This window comes from Columba livia, chromosome 10 (genome assembly GCF_036013475.1).
Source record: "Columba livia isolate bColLiv1 breed racing homer chromosome 10, bColLiv1.pat.W.v2, whole genome shotgun sequence".
Taxonomy (NCBI): domain Eukaryota; kingdom Metazoa; phylum Chordata; class Aves; order Columbiformes; family Columbidae; genus Columba; species Columba livia.
Genome location: NC_088611.1, coordinates 9,294,498 through 9,310,623, shown reverse-complemented (window position 1 = coordinate 9,310,623; position 16,126 = coordinate 9,294,498). Strand labels below are relative to the sequence as shown.

Here is a 16,126-nt window from a genome sequence, read left to right as displayed (position 1 = left end):
GGAGAGACGCGGGGGGAGCTGGGCCGGCAGCAGCAGGCGGGGGTAGAGCTCCGAGGGGGAACGGTCGGCGTGCGGCGACGTCTGCTCCGGCTCGCTCTCTCTCGCGCGTAACTTGTTCCCCTGCCCTGGGTGCCTTTGCCAGTGATGGATTGGGGGAGCCACAGCTCCTGAAGCCCCGGACTTCTCCCCTCCCCCTGCCCCTACTCGCCTTGCAGGGTCAGTCGCCCCGTAAGACAGACACACGCGTGCACAACGTCCCCCCTCCCCCTTCCTTGGTTGTGCAGAAACTTCTTTTTCTGTTGGGCTTTTTTTTTTTTTTTTTTTTCCTTTTTCTTCTCTGTGTAAAATGGAGGGAGCCAGCCTCAGGATCGCTCTGCAGCCGCGGACACCCGGCTCCACATCGCCTAGTCTTTAAGCAAGTGAAGGGGGGCGGGCAGGGGGAGCCCTGCACCCTCTCGGCTCCACTCATTCCCCCCCCTTTCCCCGTCCGCGCCGAGCCGCGGAGTGGGTGCGCCGGCGGCCCGGACGCTGCCGGGGGCCGGGCGGGATCGCGGGGAGCCCCGCGGCGGCACCACCTGGGCTGGTGGGACGGATCGTCGCCCGCGGCGCTTTCGCTGCCGCTTGTGAAGATTTTTATTTGCTTCCGCACAATCACGCCCACGGGCGCTGTGTGCGTGTGTTGGGTTGGCTTTTTTTTTTTTTTTCCTCCTTCTTCTGGTGGTGGAAAGCCCTAATTACTGCGATTGCTGATGGACCTTGGAAAGAAGGCTGCACTGGTGCCCCGCTCCGCAGTCGGACACGCTCAGCCCACGCCGGACAGAGCGACCGCTCGCCCGCCGCCCCCCGCCAGCTCCGCGGGTCCCTGCGCTCCCCCGGCAGCCGCCGCCGTCCGCTGCCTGGGAGGACACTGCCCGGCTCCTGCGATCCAGGATTTTACTTTTGCCTCGCCCTTTCCCCTCCTGCTCTGCTTGGATTACTTGGCTGCTCTCGCTCGGTGATTCCACGGCAATGGAGGTGAGTCCGCGCGGGGCGCGGGCGGCTCCGCGCCGCAGGGGGCTGCCTCCGCGGATGCGTAGGGTGGGCAGCACCTTGGCGGGGTCCCCGGCTGCGGGACGGCCCTCTCCTCCCCGGGCTGCCGCAGGGTGCTCCCACCTCTCCACTCTCACCCACCGCGGAGCTGCTCTCCGCTTGGAAAAAAGTTATTTTATTTCCTTTTTTCTTCTCTTTTTAAATTCCCCCCCTGAAGAGAGTCTGCCTGCCGGAGGGACACTTGCTGGGCTTGCCGTGCCCGCCGCGTCCCCGTGCATCTTTCTGGCAGAGACTCCTACCGCGAGTTTAAAGACATCTTTCCAAACTCCCCAAACTTTCCCGAAGACGATCGCTGTGGAGGAGCTGAACGTCGGCGCTAATGGTGGCCTGTACCTTTAAGGAGAGCTGGCTGGGGGCCAGCGGAGGACCCGGAGTCAGCCCCCCCCCACACCCCCACCGTCCCTCCTTTTTAATTTTATTCTAAGTTTCTGGAGATTATCACTCTGCATCTGCAGAGGGTCCCGCCTGGGTCAGAGCGGAGGAGCGCGGCTCCTTGGGGTCCCTCTGGCGCGGCGAGGACTCCATGTTGGAAAGGCTGTTGGCTTTTTGTTGTTTGTTTGTTTTTAATTGTCAATTGTATGCTAAATCGGTTTCACTCGGAGTGTCACGGAGAGTTCAGTTGGGCTGAGAAGCGAGGCTTTTCCCCGTCCGGAGCTGGCGCGGAGGGAACGACGGAGGTGCGCCTTAAACTCCCCTGGAAAACACTCCCCTTCGTCTCTCCGGTAGCAGAGAGGCTGGGGAACTAGCGAGTGCCTTTCTCTGCAAACGTGAAACCTGGTCCCGCCCGTCCAGAATGGATGTAAAGCCGCAGCGGGGAGCAGGGGGAGGCCGGGGGTTCCCCGCGGAGCTGCTGCGCCTCCCGCGGAGGCCGCCGAGGTTTACAGCCCCCTGGAGCCGGGGCTCTGGATGCCGCCTTCCCGCAGGTAGTGCTCCCAGAAAACCAGATGCCTTCGCAGGCTTTCCAGACACCCTGTGTAAAACGGGATCACAGGCGATCCCGCGGCTGCAGGATCTGTAAAAGCCTCCCTTTTCATCTCAGCAAAGAGCGCAGGCTCCGCATGGGGTGTGTTAAATACCAAAACCCAATCTCAGCGGTCCTACAAAGTTGAACATAGTGCCTCACACTCCTGATAGCCAGTGCTGCCATGCTGCCGGCGAAGGTTTCTTCTTTTTTTGGCGTTTTGTTTTGTTTTTGATGGCAGCTTGTCAGCTGCTGTCTGCAGAAGGGACGGGCTGGAAGGGGCTGGGCCCCCGCCCGCGCCCCCCGGCGCAGGTGCCTCCTCCCGCCTCGCCACGCAGTGCCGTGTCAGGAGGATGAGGAGGGCGATAACAGTGATGATGAGGAGCGGGAGGTGCTGTCGGAGGGGCAGCAGCCGCCTGTCCCCGTCGCCTCGCGCGGCTGCGATGGCTGAGGCCGCCCCCTATTGGGAGCGGAGCGGCACAACTCCCCGGGGGCCGCCGGGTCTCAGGGGCTCGGGGGCTTTGGGCCGATGCAGCGCTGGCTGCGGCGCGGCGGCGGCCTGGCCTGGGGGGCACCCGAGCCCTCTGAACGGGGCAGAAGGACTTTGGCCCTGTCGTCCGGGTCTTGCAGCGGAGCCACCGTCCCCCTCCCCGCGGTGCCCCGGGCACCGGTTCCCTCTGCTCCCGGCGAGCCCCGGCCGCCCGCCCCACCGGGGCAGCTCGGTGTGCCTTGGCCTGGCTGGTGGTCCGGGTAGCTGCGCATCTGTTGAGGTCCCTCTTGGGCAACGGAGTCTCCAGGCTACTCAGGGCTCGGGCAGTTCCATGACACGTTGTTGTTGGTATTATTATTGCTATTATTTATTATTATTATCAGATGAAAGAAAAGAACCCCAACACATTGGCTCTTGGGTGTCGCAGCGAGCTCCTCGCACCCCTTGCTTCGCCTCGCCCCTTGCTTAATATGCCCTCGGTTTTCCCATCTTTCACGGGATTGACCACATGTAAACCGGACGGGCTCTTCCTGATGCGGGAGACCGGCCCCCGTCCACTCACCCCCAGTAGTGAGGAACTAGGGACTCCCCCCGGGCAGGAGGTATTTAACCCGCAGGAGGCGGCCAGGGACGAGAGGAGGCTTCGGTCCTGGCGCAGCAGCCCCTGCGCGGTGGCGGTGAGCGGCGCAGCGCTGCGCACGCTGCCTGCAGCCTCGCCCCGTGTGTGTCCGGGCGGGTTTCGTGTCAGACCGACTTCCCGCCGCGGCGGTGCGATCGGTCCTCTCCTCCCGACCCTTCGCAAATAGAAATAAATTAGAATTAAGAGCACCTTCAATTCAGCATCAAGGGCTTTCTGAGAATGAATAGGGAGCCCCCAAGTGTCGAAAATGTCTTTTTTTTTTTTTTTTCCTTCCGAAGGGAAGGGAAAAAAAAACCTGTGAATGGCACTGGTTAGTGAGTTAGAGTCCCGTGTGAGGACGCAGACGGTGATAGTGGGACCTGTCGGAGGAAGCGTTTGACTTCCAGGACAGCAGCCTGTTTGTTGCAGGGGCCGTGTCGGGACGCGGAGCTGCTCCTTGTCACTCCAGATACCGCCCTGGGCCCGTACCGAGCCCGTCGGGGCCCGGGTGCTGTCGTCGGGGCTGTCAGCGCGGATCTCGGGGCTGCCTCAGCGATTGCGGAGAGTGGTCGGCGGTGAAGCACGGAGGCTGCAGCGAGATGGTTTAGGGTGCAGCGGCGAGCGTCTTCCCGGGCCGGCGGAGAAGGGCGAGGACCGGCCACATCGTCCTCGCGTGGGAGCCGTCCGGCCCCGTCGCGGCACCGACTCCCCCGTGGTACCGGCCTCCCCCTGCCGCCTTCCTGCTCGGGTCTTTTTGCAAATCTGAAGCTTCCTTTAGCCAGCCGGGAACGTTTTGTGTCCCCGCTCCGGAGCGGGGAGCGATGGGGTAATCTCCGGCCCGGGGCTCGCAGGTCGCCTGTAGTGCCGGGGCAGTGGGGGGGTGGCCGGGCGGGATACGGGAATGGGGTCCCCCATGTCCGGAGCAGCGGTCCGGTCCCGTCCCGTCGCGGGCGGGGTACGGGGAGCGGCGGGGCCGGGACAGAGGGACAGGCGGGCGCGGGTCGGTGCTGCGGCCGCCCCAGGAAGGCGGTGACCGCGGGGGGGTGGGGGTGCGTGGGTGGGTTTTGCCCGGTGGAGCGGGAGCTGCGACGTGTCTGCGTCTGGCACCAAAGCTTCGGCGGAGAGAAGGACAGGCGAGTCAGAGTAAAGTTAAGAGGAGCCCGGATGCTTCCGTTGTTTAAACTTGAATGGTCGAAAATGCTCTGAGAAGCAATAAACGATTTGATACTTTTTCTCCCCCCTCTAGAAATCCACTGCAGTATTAATCCAAGGAGGTGCTTTGGAGACAGTTGGCAGTACAATGGCTTCTCAGTACCTCATAGTGGCTCTGGCCATTTTCTCCTCTTTTACCCAGGTTGTAATTGAAGCCAGCTCGTGGTGGTAAGCATCTTGTATCGACTTCATTTTAAAACGGGATGTCAAGATTTGCTTGGTTAAATGTCTATTTACTTCTTATTTACTTTGTTTCTGAGAGAATACCACATGAACGAGACAGCAGGGGAGTAATGTTTTATTTGTAATATGTTATGTAGTAAAATGAACCATCTCTCAAATAAATGTAAATGTGCAACATCTCGTGTTGTAAAATTCAGTTTTTAGAATGCTGTGCAGTAGATTGTCTATGGATTTGATTGTCTATGGATTAAATTACTAGAAATGCTTCTCTTTTAAAAGAGTAATTTCAACTCAGATTATAAATTTTGCATATATGAGAGAATGCTGATTTACAAGTAAAAACTTAAAGTTTCAGTTTGAATGTTTCTGTAACGTAAATGTTTATTAATACATTTTGTTACAAAAAAGTACATTTAAATTTCTGCTTTAGCAAATTATCAATTTCTCTCTAGTGTATGATGTTGGGGGTTCTTGAAACAGATGTTTCTCTACCATTTCAAGTGATCGTTTTTGGATTAATGGACACTTTTAAATTGAAATGTATGTTGTGAAGAGCACTTTTTAGAATTAAGAAAACAAAGTTGATTGTGTTTACAGTGAATATACTTCCCTCTGTGTTTTTGTGTGTAGTTTGGAAGAAGCTAGAAGTAGTCTCTAGCAAGTTTCTAACTTCTGACTTGTTAAAGGTTTCCCTATTTATGGTAGAACAGATTGAAAAATCCACACTTAAATCTAAAACGTATTTTGAAATAAACTGGGGTTTGAGGGTTCTTTTTAAATTTTTGCTTTATTTATTTTCTGGCCTTGCAGTTGTTTGGAGCTTCTGTTGTTTTTACTACATCCATTAAGTTGGGCAAGGACTGCCTAGATGCAAGTCATCCAAGTCTGCATCTTACTTCAGTCCCTATTGTATGGTGATAACTACATGGATGGGAAGTAATAACTTCTGTTCTATGCTGTCTTTAAAACAAAAGTTTTATATTTAAGGTTTTTTTTTCCTCACCTGTTAGCAAAACCAGGTGTTGTATACTCATGTACAAGATACAGTTCTGTTTGGGATTTATAGACTCTTTTTCTTCCCTCTAATTCTTCTCTTTATTAATCTAAATCTTTCTTTGTGCAGGTCTTTAGGGATGAACCCTATGAACCCCATGAACCCTGTTCAGATGTCAGAGGTATATATAATAGGAGCCCAGCCACTATGTAGCCAGCTAGCAGGGCTTTCCCAAGGACAGAAGAAACTCTGCCAGTTGTATCAAGACCATATGCAGTTCATTGGAGAGGGTGCAAAGACGGGCATTAAGGAGTGCCAGTATCAGTTCAGACATAGAAGATGGAATTGCAGCACTGTGGACAACAACTCTGTTTTTGGAAGAGTCATGCAGATAGGTAGGAAGCAACATCTTTATAATTAAACTCTTGTCTAAGGATATCTATGGCACATACTGTTCTGCACTTGAAACTCTTGCCAGGTTCTTACTGAGTACTGTATACAATCAAGTGTTTTTAAAAGTTGGCAAAGGAGCTGAATTGTTTTTAGCTGGAGGTGATTTCCCACCACTGTCCAGCCATGTGTCTTGGAAAACAAAGTAGGAATATATATTTGCATATGGGAGTAGAGGAGAAAGGAAAACGTGGCCCTGAAAACTCCTTTTAGAAAACCTGAGACAAAATGAAGGCAACCTAAGAGAATTAAAACCAGCACCATCTTGTAAAATTAAAGATGTCCATGTCTAGTTCCAAAGTTAGCGGCTGCATAATAAAATGCTCTTGGTCTGGAGGTTAACTGAAAATTGCTGCTCTGTCTATTAGTGTTTACTGGCAATGCCTTCTTGCTTATTTCCAGGTATGGTAATTTCTTTCTCCTATTGAGAAAGGTAGATTTATGTTAAAAAATAATGTAGCAGGGTAATTTTTATGAAATCAGCTCTATCAGGACAAAATGTGCGGTTGTTCTTGTAACTCACATTTAATGTACTCATCGCTGTTAAGAGAGACACATTCCTGTTTAACATCTTGTCACAATTTGGTGGGCACCCAATCCTTTCCCTATCAGATCCTCTTTGAAATGTGCTTCTCCAACGCTCATGTGCTGCCCACCTTTCCTGTTGTTTAAGGACCTCATAGTATTTTTAAGTCCTTGGCAAAATTTTAACCAGTGCTGCTAAGCTGAGTCTATGGTGAGACCTTCCTCTGGCTTTCCCAAGACAGATTGCTGATTCTGTGTAAGCAACTGAAAAATGCCGATTTTTCTGGGTGACGGTTGTGATCTTTTCTGTAGTGATCAGTACACTGACAAACTCAGCAGCGCTTTTTAGTTGGAGATGTAAAGTACAGCTTTCATGTCAGTGTTTTCCTGTCCTGCTTAAAAAAAAAAAAAAAGGTTTTAAGATCATACTCAAGCTAGGTTTATCTGTAAATGAGCTAACTCCATTTAAGGTTGAACGAATACATCAATTCGCATTTGGTCTGAATTTTTGTTGAAAGAAGTTTTTACTTGGAAACTGTCAGACAAATAGAAAAAAATCTATTGCATAAAAGTACCTAATTGGAAGAGCTGATTGTAGATAAATAACCTTCCCTAGGCCTTTTTGCAAGCACAGTATTAACCCCCCTCCAGAGTTTGTTTTCTTACCCTACCCAAGAACAAGTCTAAAAGCACATGAAAGAAAACTTTTTCTATACATTTTTCTGTTCTAATAATCTAACAAATGTCAGAAAAATATCCAATTTAAAATGTAGGCCTTTGTACTTCAGCCCTTATTTATTATCCAAGTAAGTGAAAATTAGCTCAAGGGAATTATTGGTGTGAAGAAATGTACAGGATTGGGCCCATGATTTGTGGTGTCTGTCTCCAGAATAGATGTTTCTGCCCTCCCCAAGTATGATGGATCTATTTAAAGGTGGTTTCTTTCAAGTTAAATAACTTTGCTCCACCCTTCTGCTGAATATGACTGTATTAGCTGATGTCTACACAGCAATTCATCATGTAATTAAGCCACTTACTCTAATTGCAGTTGGAAGCAAGGTTAATAGCCATATTCAAGAGTTAAAGATCCTAAAGAATATATTCACTGAGAACAAGAAAGGTGTTGTGGGTAACAGTTGTATTATTTCATGCCGACCTTCAGTAACGACGCATTGCTGTTCCCCTGAGTGGAAGGAAAAATGTTCTTTTGGAGCCTGGTTCAATTTTATTTCAGCCCGCCATACCCTGGCTTGTCAGGGACTGTCAGATACTCCTTACTCTCACCAGCGTAAGAAGAGCGTGGTCAGGGTCTGAGCGCACATAGTCTGGGGGGATTTTGTCATCTGAGCTAAAGCTGGCGCTGTCGCTGGCTGTGCACAGGAGAGCGCTGGGCAAAGCACTGACTGACAGCACAGTAATTACCCCAGTGGATAAATGGACAGCCTTTCTTCCAGGATTTATCCTGCAAAGTTAGCTAAAGCTGTACAAATAAACCTAGCATTGGGTTTGGAAACTTGCTCTGTGGCTTATTGAACTGCAAAATTTGAGGGTTTTTGTTCTCTGGTACTCTGCTTAGCTGCTGGTTCCCAGGTCAGGCCATGGTCCTTGCTGCCTTCCTGCCTTGCGCCATCTCCTGGCTTCGTGGCCGGCCCTGGGCTGGCTGAGCTTGGGCTTTGCAAGCAGCTAAGAGGTGCTAACATAACATAAAATACCTGGATTCTCTCCCAACAGCGTGGTGCTGTTTGGGGTCCAGTTTATTCATGCCTGCTGCCTGACGTTGAATGCTTTTAAAATACAAGACAAAGAACATTTTGTATCTTACATTCAGGTATAAAAAAAAATTGTTCTGTTCTTGCAGACTTATTCATATCAAGTGTAAAGCTCAGCGCCTGGCTCTGTGGGTGGCTTCCTATACTGTGTGTATATTGAACAGTTCCATTTCTATGTTTTATATATATGGGAGAGAGGGGACTCAGAAGTGTTTGGAATGTGTGTTTCCTTGCCATGGCTACAATAGAGAGACATGCTGGACTGTGGGAAAAGACATACGTTTGACAATGAAGGAAAGCACAGTTGTGCCTAAAGCCTTAAAAAAGAGAAAAAAATTCAGAGTAGCTCATCTGTGTGGAACCATCATTCTTGATGTGTTCCTGGGATGGATGACTTGAGACAGTGTTGACTTATAACCTGTGGGGGCTTGAAGTCTACTTCAGCAGCTAATGCTATTTTATAGTTTGCCTAAAGTTCAAGGAGGAAACTTGCGGGGGCAACTCTCCTTTCTGTACCCCATCCTTTCCTTCACTTTTCCACTAAGAGTAAGTTCTTCAAAATATCCTGTAGGGTAACAATGAAAACTAGTAAAAAAAATCACCTTTATGAGTTTAAATCCCTCAATAAACAGTACAGTTAACCACGGGAAAGCACGAGCTAACTAAACATGAAAAAGAATAAAATGTAATGGAAGAGGCGAGTCCTGTGGTCCAAGGCAGACCACGTTTCTTTCCTCTAAATCTAGTGGAAATTTTGCTTGAGAAATTGATCCAAAACTGTGTGTTACAGAAGAAACGGGAACGTTAAAATCTCTATGAGGTTTCCCCTGCTGTAGTTTGCAATAAATGCAACATAAGTCACTGCATAAAGCCGAACCTTTTTTAACTGAAAAGGCTATTCCTGTAACCCTTTATACCCCTAATTCATCTAAGTACTTCTACAAGCAGGTGTCTGTGAGAAAGGACCGTTGTAAGTAACGGAGCAAAGTGCTTCTGATCTTCCTTAAATGCGATGTTTCCCAATGTAAGAATTCTGATTTTTCCCATTTAAATCCAGGATCTCTTACTAATATCAATTCAGTGGATGACAGCAGTTATATTAACAAAGCTGTTCTGAGCATGGTGTCATTTAAATCCAGGATCTCTTACTAATATCAATTCAGTGGATGACAGCAGTTATATTAACAAAGCTGTTCTGAGCATGGTGTCATCTTAATGTTAAATATGGACCAGACTGCAAATTATTTACTTTCCAGAAGTGCTTGAAAGCTCCTATTAGATTTGACTTATTATGGTAGGTCTTAGACAAAGAGTTTCTGCCTCAAAATGTTGCTGCCTAAACATGTATGTCCAAAATGCAACCTCTTAAAGCCCTAATTTTAGAGGGGACCATGCTGTTCCCTAAGAAAAGACTTGTAAAATTAAAACCTAGCATGAGCTATTTATTGGACTGAAGATTAAGAATAAAACATAATTCATATAGATTGAAAATTTTAAAAATTATATTTAGTCTATTCTTAGTCACCCTGGGAGTCTTCTGTGGAGAACACCCAGTGGAATGCTGTCTCTTAAGATAAAATGCAAACTTCAAGTGGGCTCTCTGGTGTAAGTTTTGTTGGTTGGTTGGTTGGTTGGTTGGTTGGTTTGTTTTTTTTTTTTTGTTTTGTTTGTTTGTTTTTTAAAGCTTTTTTAGGTGTAGTTAGAACTTGTGGCATCCTTGGAAAAGCAATAGGGAAAGTCAGGTTCTAAATAAGGGTGGGGTTAGATACTATCAAGAGGGTGGTATTTGCCCATAACTTGTGTTGTGGGTATTGTAACTTTTTCTTCTGGAAGTTTGAAACTTGAGATTTTCACTTTCCATTTAAAGGCACCAGATGTAAGAGAAAACCTTCAAGGCTGCCTTGTGCCAAGGTTTTTTTCTTCCCTGTAGCTTGTAAAGATGATTGTCCATGGACTCACTTGCCACATTCACATGAGCTGGAGAGGTCGATACTGAACAGCACAGGTTATGGGTTTTAAAGAGCCTCCCTACAAAAGTGCTGTTCAGTGGCTTACATGTAGGGTGAAAAGTTGTGTGTTATTCTGCTACATGTTTCTTTTGATACCAGGAGGCTTTGTAAAATGCTATAACTTTAAATAAATTGGAACAAGTTGGTTAAGTGCATAAATCAAGTTTGAGAAGTAGTAATTTAAGAACCAGACTTTAAAAAGTTGTATTTAACATCTCTTTTTTTTCTGAAAGACAGGGAGTCTGTTTCCCTTTCTGTCCCTCACGCGCAGGCACGGTTGCTTCAGCTCTGCTGGCATCGTGCTCCAGCCCTGATTCACCCCCTGCCCACTCCCTGGTCCAACACCAGCATGCATGAGAAGTGACTCCTGCTCATCAAAAACACCATATGTGCTCTAGTTGGATTGGGTTTGCTTGGTTTTTTTGGAGTGAAGACCTTTTGAAGAGCATGGCTCAGGGTTACTCCAGCTTTTAATAGGCAAATGAATTTTGGTAGCTCCTGGGGAGCCTTTGCCTTCCTGGCTCATCGGTGGGCAGGGAGTGGTGCTTGTGGGCTCTTCCCTAACACGGCTTATCTTTCTGTGCAGGCAGCCGGGAGACGGCGTTCACCTATGCGGTGAGTGCGGCCGGGGTGGTCAACGCCATGAGCCGAGCCTGCCGGGAGGGCGAGCTCTCCTCCTGTGGCTGCAGCCGGGCAGCACGGCCCAAGGACTTACCCCGGGACTGGCTTTGGGGTGGCTGCGGGGATAACATCGAATACGGATACCGCTTTGCCAAGGAGTTCGTTGATGCCCGAGAGCGAGAGAGAGTTTACCAGAGAGGCTCCTATGAGAGTGCCCGGATCATGATGAACCTGCACAACAACGAGGCTGGGAGACGAGTAAGTGGCTACTGAACAGCACGTCCTTCTGCCCCTGTCTGCGTCCCTGCTTTTGGGGAAAGATGTGCCTTGGCAAGACACAGGGCAGCACTAGGTGATGAACATCCACTAAGGCTTGTCTCCATTTCGATGCACAAAATAAGAAAATAGCAAATACAGGGTGTAGGCAGGTGGGAACTATATGAATTTGTGTTGCTCCTGGTTGTCTGACAGCCCTATTGCCTTCGTCATGGGGGACAATTGAGACTGAAGTGTGTTGTGTTCCCCTCCATATTGTATCATTAAAAGTGCCCAGATCATGTGGATTTTCTGTAGAACAGAATTGTATTAGTTTGTATTTCCAACCAGTACAGTGTGCATTGGCGAGAAGAGGGACACGCTGGGTTTCCCAGGCTGGGATCATGCAGCAGGACTGTTCTGACTCTTTTTTTCTTTCCCTCCTTCAAGAGGATGTGAAAAGCTCCTCCATATTATTAGAAAACATGGTCTTCTGTGGTTAAACATGTCTTTATGGTTTCTTTAATCTCAAAAATGCCTAAATGAATGGGTGTAAACTTTTCTTTTTTTAATAGTCTGAATATGAAGAGCCAAAGTCATTATTTTCCTAGAGCTTGGTGTGCCAGAAATAGTCGGCTGGAGACTTTACACTTGTGTTCTAAGGTGAAGAAGGATGAAAGATAATTGAAAATTAATAGTATTTAAACTTGAGAGGAGGGTGTCTGAAAGCAATGGACAGGCCAATTTACTATTAGCAAGAAGAAAAATGACGCTTTCACAGTTGCTTACAGAGACTCAAGCAGTTTTTTCCTTCCTCAGCCTCATCTTTGCAGTGCCATTTGGCAGCATTAAGCCTCTCTGTAACTGCTGGGTGGAAGTTGTCTACAGTATCATCTAATGTGTCAGACCCCAGGATTTTTGGGGCAGTGTCAACACTGACTCTTATTTCTATTTGTACAGGGCAAATGACTGATATTTCGCTGCCAAAGCTTTGTAAAGAGGATATTGCTATGTAGTTCTGTCCCCCACCCATAGGTGTTTGGGGGTTTCTTCTTGGATGAAGTCCCTCTTGCAGAGCAGTATTTGGGATAGGAGGAGGATGCTGAGCCAAGAGCAGACAATCAGCTGCAGCTGAGCCAGGAGCAAGAGGAATCTTAACTCTTTCCCTAATTGCAGTCTCAAGCAGAGATCAATAGAGAGGGTAACTCAGATAGAAAATAAAGGGATGTTTCACATTTCTCAATGAAACAGCAAAATCCTTTCCTGGCGTGAGAGTGAATTCCTAAAATTTGACTGCAGCCTGACTGATGCTGCTGTCTGGGCTGTGCATGCTGTTGCAGCTGTCTGCACTGGGGAGAGGCTGGCGAGACTATTCCCCTCCTCCTCCTCCCTAACAGGGGTGCTGGGGGTACATGTGTGTCTGCTCACTTGTTCTTCCTTCCCACCCTATCGCATGAGGATGCTAAGGTGAATATTTTGGAAGACCGGGAGGGAATGTGACAAAGTGCAGGCACTGAGGGAAATAAATGCTTTCATAGCCATGCTCATCTTTCATCACCCTTTTTGCTTTCTCTCCCTGCCCTCTCCAGACTGTGTATAACCTGGCTGACGTGGCCTGTAAGTGTCATGGTGTCTCTGGTTCCTGTAGCCTGAAGACCTGTTGGCTGCAACTTGCCGATTTCCGCAAGGTAGGCGATGCCCTGAAGGAGAAATACGATAGCGCAGCTGCCATGAAACTCAACAGTCGGGGCAAGCTGGTGCAAGTGAACAGCCGCTTCAACGCACCCACCATCCACGACCTGGTCTACATCGATCCCAGCCCTGACTACTGCGTGCGCAATGAGAGCACTGGCTCCCTGGGCACCCAGGGCCGCCTTTGCAATAAGACCTCGGAGGGCATGGACGGCTGTGAACTCATGTGCTGCGGCCGGGGGTACGACCAGTTCAAGACGGTGCAGCGAGAACGCTGCCACTGCAAGTTCCACTGGTGCTGCTACGTGAAATGCAAGTTGTGCACAGAGATCGTGGACCAATTTGTGTGCAAATAGGGGACGGATAAGGTGGGAGGAACTGCAGCCACCTGCCAGCAAGGGGTGCAGGCCCCTCTTCCTTTCCACAGGACTATCTCCACTTTATTTATAGAGTACAATGAGTTGTCATCTTTTTTTTTTTTCTAAAAAAAAAAGAAAAAAAAAAAAAAGAAAAGGGCAGGGGGGAGTAAAAAAAAAAAAAAACAAGAAAGAAAAAAGAAAAATATAAAAGTTGCAAAGCGAAGTGCCTGGAAACCCTCTCTGCGTCCATCCCAGAACTGTGTGCGGCTTGTATTTTTGGCAATAATGGGGAGAACCTGAGAATATTTATTTTACGAAGTAAAAAAAAAAATGACTTTTCTTAAAAGCAATAGGGTAGTTCGAGGGCAAAATCCAACATATCTTAATTTAGTCCCATGGGACGTAATACATGTGCAGTAAGTAGGCAGAGCAACCATGTAATGTGCTTTGGATGTTTAGAACCATCCTTATGGATGTGAGGAACACACAGACCTATCCATGACTTTTAGTTTCAGACACTAGAAGTTACCACAATAGGGTATATAAAGCTGTTCAGTACATTTAGGGCTCTGTAAATAAGGGGTATATTCATCACAAAGTGTGGTGTTTCTTACATAGCTGAATGTGCCCGCTTAATGTCATCGGAGGGTAAAGAGCAAAGGATCATAAAGGCTTCAACTGCGCTATTCCGGAGTTGCCATGTCTGGTTCCAGAACCTAACAAAACAAAACAAAACAAAAAAGAAAAAGAAAAAATCTGCCTTGACAAATAATAAAGGTAATATTTAAGGCAGAATTTGGCCTTATTAGCTAATTGTGACATTGGAGTGGCTCATCCTGTGGGGCGGTACTTCACTGCTGCCGAATGTGGTGAGCGGCCAAGGTGCAGCCTTCGTCGGGTGCTGTAGCCGGGTGGAGGGAGCTGCAATGCTTGCAAACAGCTTCGGTCTCCCAGCCTGGAAAGCCCATAGAAACAGAATACCCCAAATTTGAAAATGCCTTAAAAATGGTGTAATAGCTGGCTGTCTTTCAAAACACAGCTTGACAAATAACTCCTCTAATTTTATGTGAGAAAATAAATCATTAGATATCCACTCTTGGAACGATTTGTTGGTTGGTTTTTGGTTTTTTTTTTTTTGGCTTTTTTTTTTTTTTTTCAGATTTTGGGAATGCTTTCACTCAAGGAGACAATAGTTTCATATTTTAATAACATTAACTATTATAGTTCAATGAAATGTTGCAGCAATACCAAATTTATCATCCTATGTCTATAATACACGTGCTTTAGATAATATATTGCAGATATACGCTACAACTGTTCAGACTATACTTGAGCAGTTACATATATATGGGAGAACTGTGGTCTGTTGGTGTCTGATATTTCAAAGCTTTTTGTACATATATATTTTAATGATTTAAGAAATAATAAAACGTCTAAATTACAGGGGCAGTTCACCCCCATTTTCTTTTTCAGATCTGTTCAGGTTTTTAGATTGATTCTAACCTTTTGGTGGTTTTTATTTTTTTAATTATTTTTTAAAAGCTTTTATCATTCAAAAGTTTTAGGGATTATCACAAAGAAGTAAACCTCTCCCCAGCTTTAGGACTTTCTTGGGTGGTTGGTAGAGGTAGCACTGTGCACTTGAATTGATACAGGTTTGGAGATCGTTTCTGTTCCACTCTCACATTCAGGGCATTATTGATTATTGCTGAAAGGAGACACCTTGCAACTCTAAAATTTGCTGCATTTGGCCCTTGCTTTTAATTTTTTTAAAATGGAAATTGTTATTTGTTGAACAACATGTGTTCCCCCCAATGCTGTGTAGTTACACAGGATTTCATCACTGGTTCAGATGCCTCTTTCCAACTCAGTCCCATCCAACAGGTTAAAGAAAATGGTTTTGCAAATACCAAGTGAAGAAAATCTTTTCACTTTAGCCTAGTTGTACTAAAGCCTTAACTTTTCACGAGCCTTTAAGCTGTATCGTTAAGTTCATCTTGATCATTTATCATCTTCTTAAATGGCGCTTTATTGCTCTTAATTTATTGTACAAGGACATATTTACCCCTCATCTTCAGATGTTTGCAAAGAATATCATTAAAATAAGAAAAATAAATAAAGCACTAATTCATTGAATATGTCACTGGTTTTTATTGTACAAAAACCATGGTCTTTTTTCATTTGCTGAATCTCCTATTGTTCTTTTTTAGTGACTTTTGTCTGAGCAGAACTGAATCTCTTGATCCTAGCTATTAAAACACTATTTAATGTAAAATATTTGACTTGACATTCAGATATGTAAATCTTCTATGTCCTTTCCTCTGTTCTGTACATTTAATGTACATATTTCTGTCTTGCGTGATTTGTATATTTCACTGGTTTAAAAAAAAAAAAAAGAAGAAAGGATTATGCCATAATGGAAGATAGACTATAAAAATAAAACTTTGGTTGTATATTGGGAAGTGGTTTTAATTATCTTTCAGAGGAGAGTTTGTTAAAACAATGAATGGAGTTGATTTTAAAATTTACTACGTGGTAAAACAGGGAAGTGATTGTTCGCCAAACATACAAAGTACATCTTGAAGTTTTATTTCTGTATTAACAAGGCATACAGATATAACTACTTCTTAAATAGAAGGAAATAAAAGCCCAAGATCCCATCTCAAATCCCTACGGCTGAACTAGAAAGCATTTTAGAGATGGGTAAGTACTTAATTGGCGATGGATAAGGACCTGGGTTAATGTTCTTTGTGTACATATGGTTTCCAGGGCTGTTTGTAAGTGATTCTGAGGCAGCAGGGCCTGATCTGTGACCAGCTTCCTCCAGTAATGCCGGGGATGGCAGCTGGATCCTCGTGTGAGCAAAAGTTTCCAACGCAAAAAGTTGTCGGTGCCGGG

The 16,126-nt window shown here is 46.6% G+C and overlaps 1 protein-coding gene across 4 annotated transcripts; it reads left to right on the top strand.

Moving 5' to 3' along the window:
* Nucleotides 1-437: 437 nt before the first annotated feature.
* WNT5A (Wnt family member 5A) lies at nt 438-15,686 on the top strand. Of its 4 annotated transcripts, XM_065074548.1 has the most exons (6): nt 438-1,014; nt 3,589-3,874; nt 4,406-4,539; nt 5,678-5,943; nt 10,888-11,180; nt 12,767-15,686. In XM_065074548.1, exons 3-6 carry the CDS (start codon nt 4,460-4,462, stop codon nt 13,223-13,225), a joined length of 1,098 nt encoding a protein of 365 aa, XP_064930620.1. In that variant the 5' UTR covers nt 438-1,014; nt 3,589-3,874; nt 4,406-4,459; the 3' UTR covers nt 13,226-15,686. The 4 variants fall into 4 exon arrangements, with proteins under 4 accessions (XP_064930620.1, XP_021138903.1, XP_005515397.1 ...); XM_021283228.2 differs by lacking the exon at nt 3,589-3,874 and having other exon boundaries at nt 806-1,014; XM_005515340.4 differs by lacking the exon at nt 438-1,014 and having other exon boundaries at nt 2,077-3,985.
* The last annotated feature ends 440 nt before the right edge of the window (nt 15,687-16,126 follow it).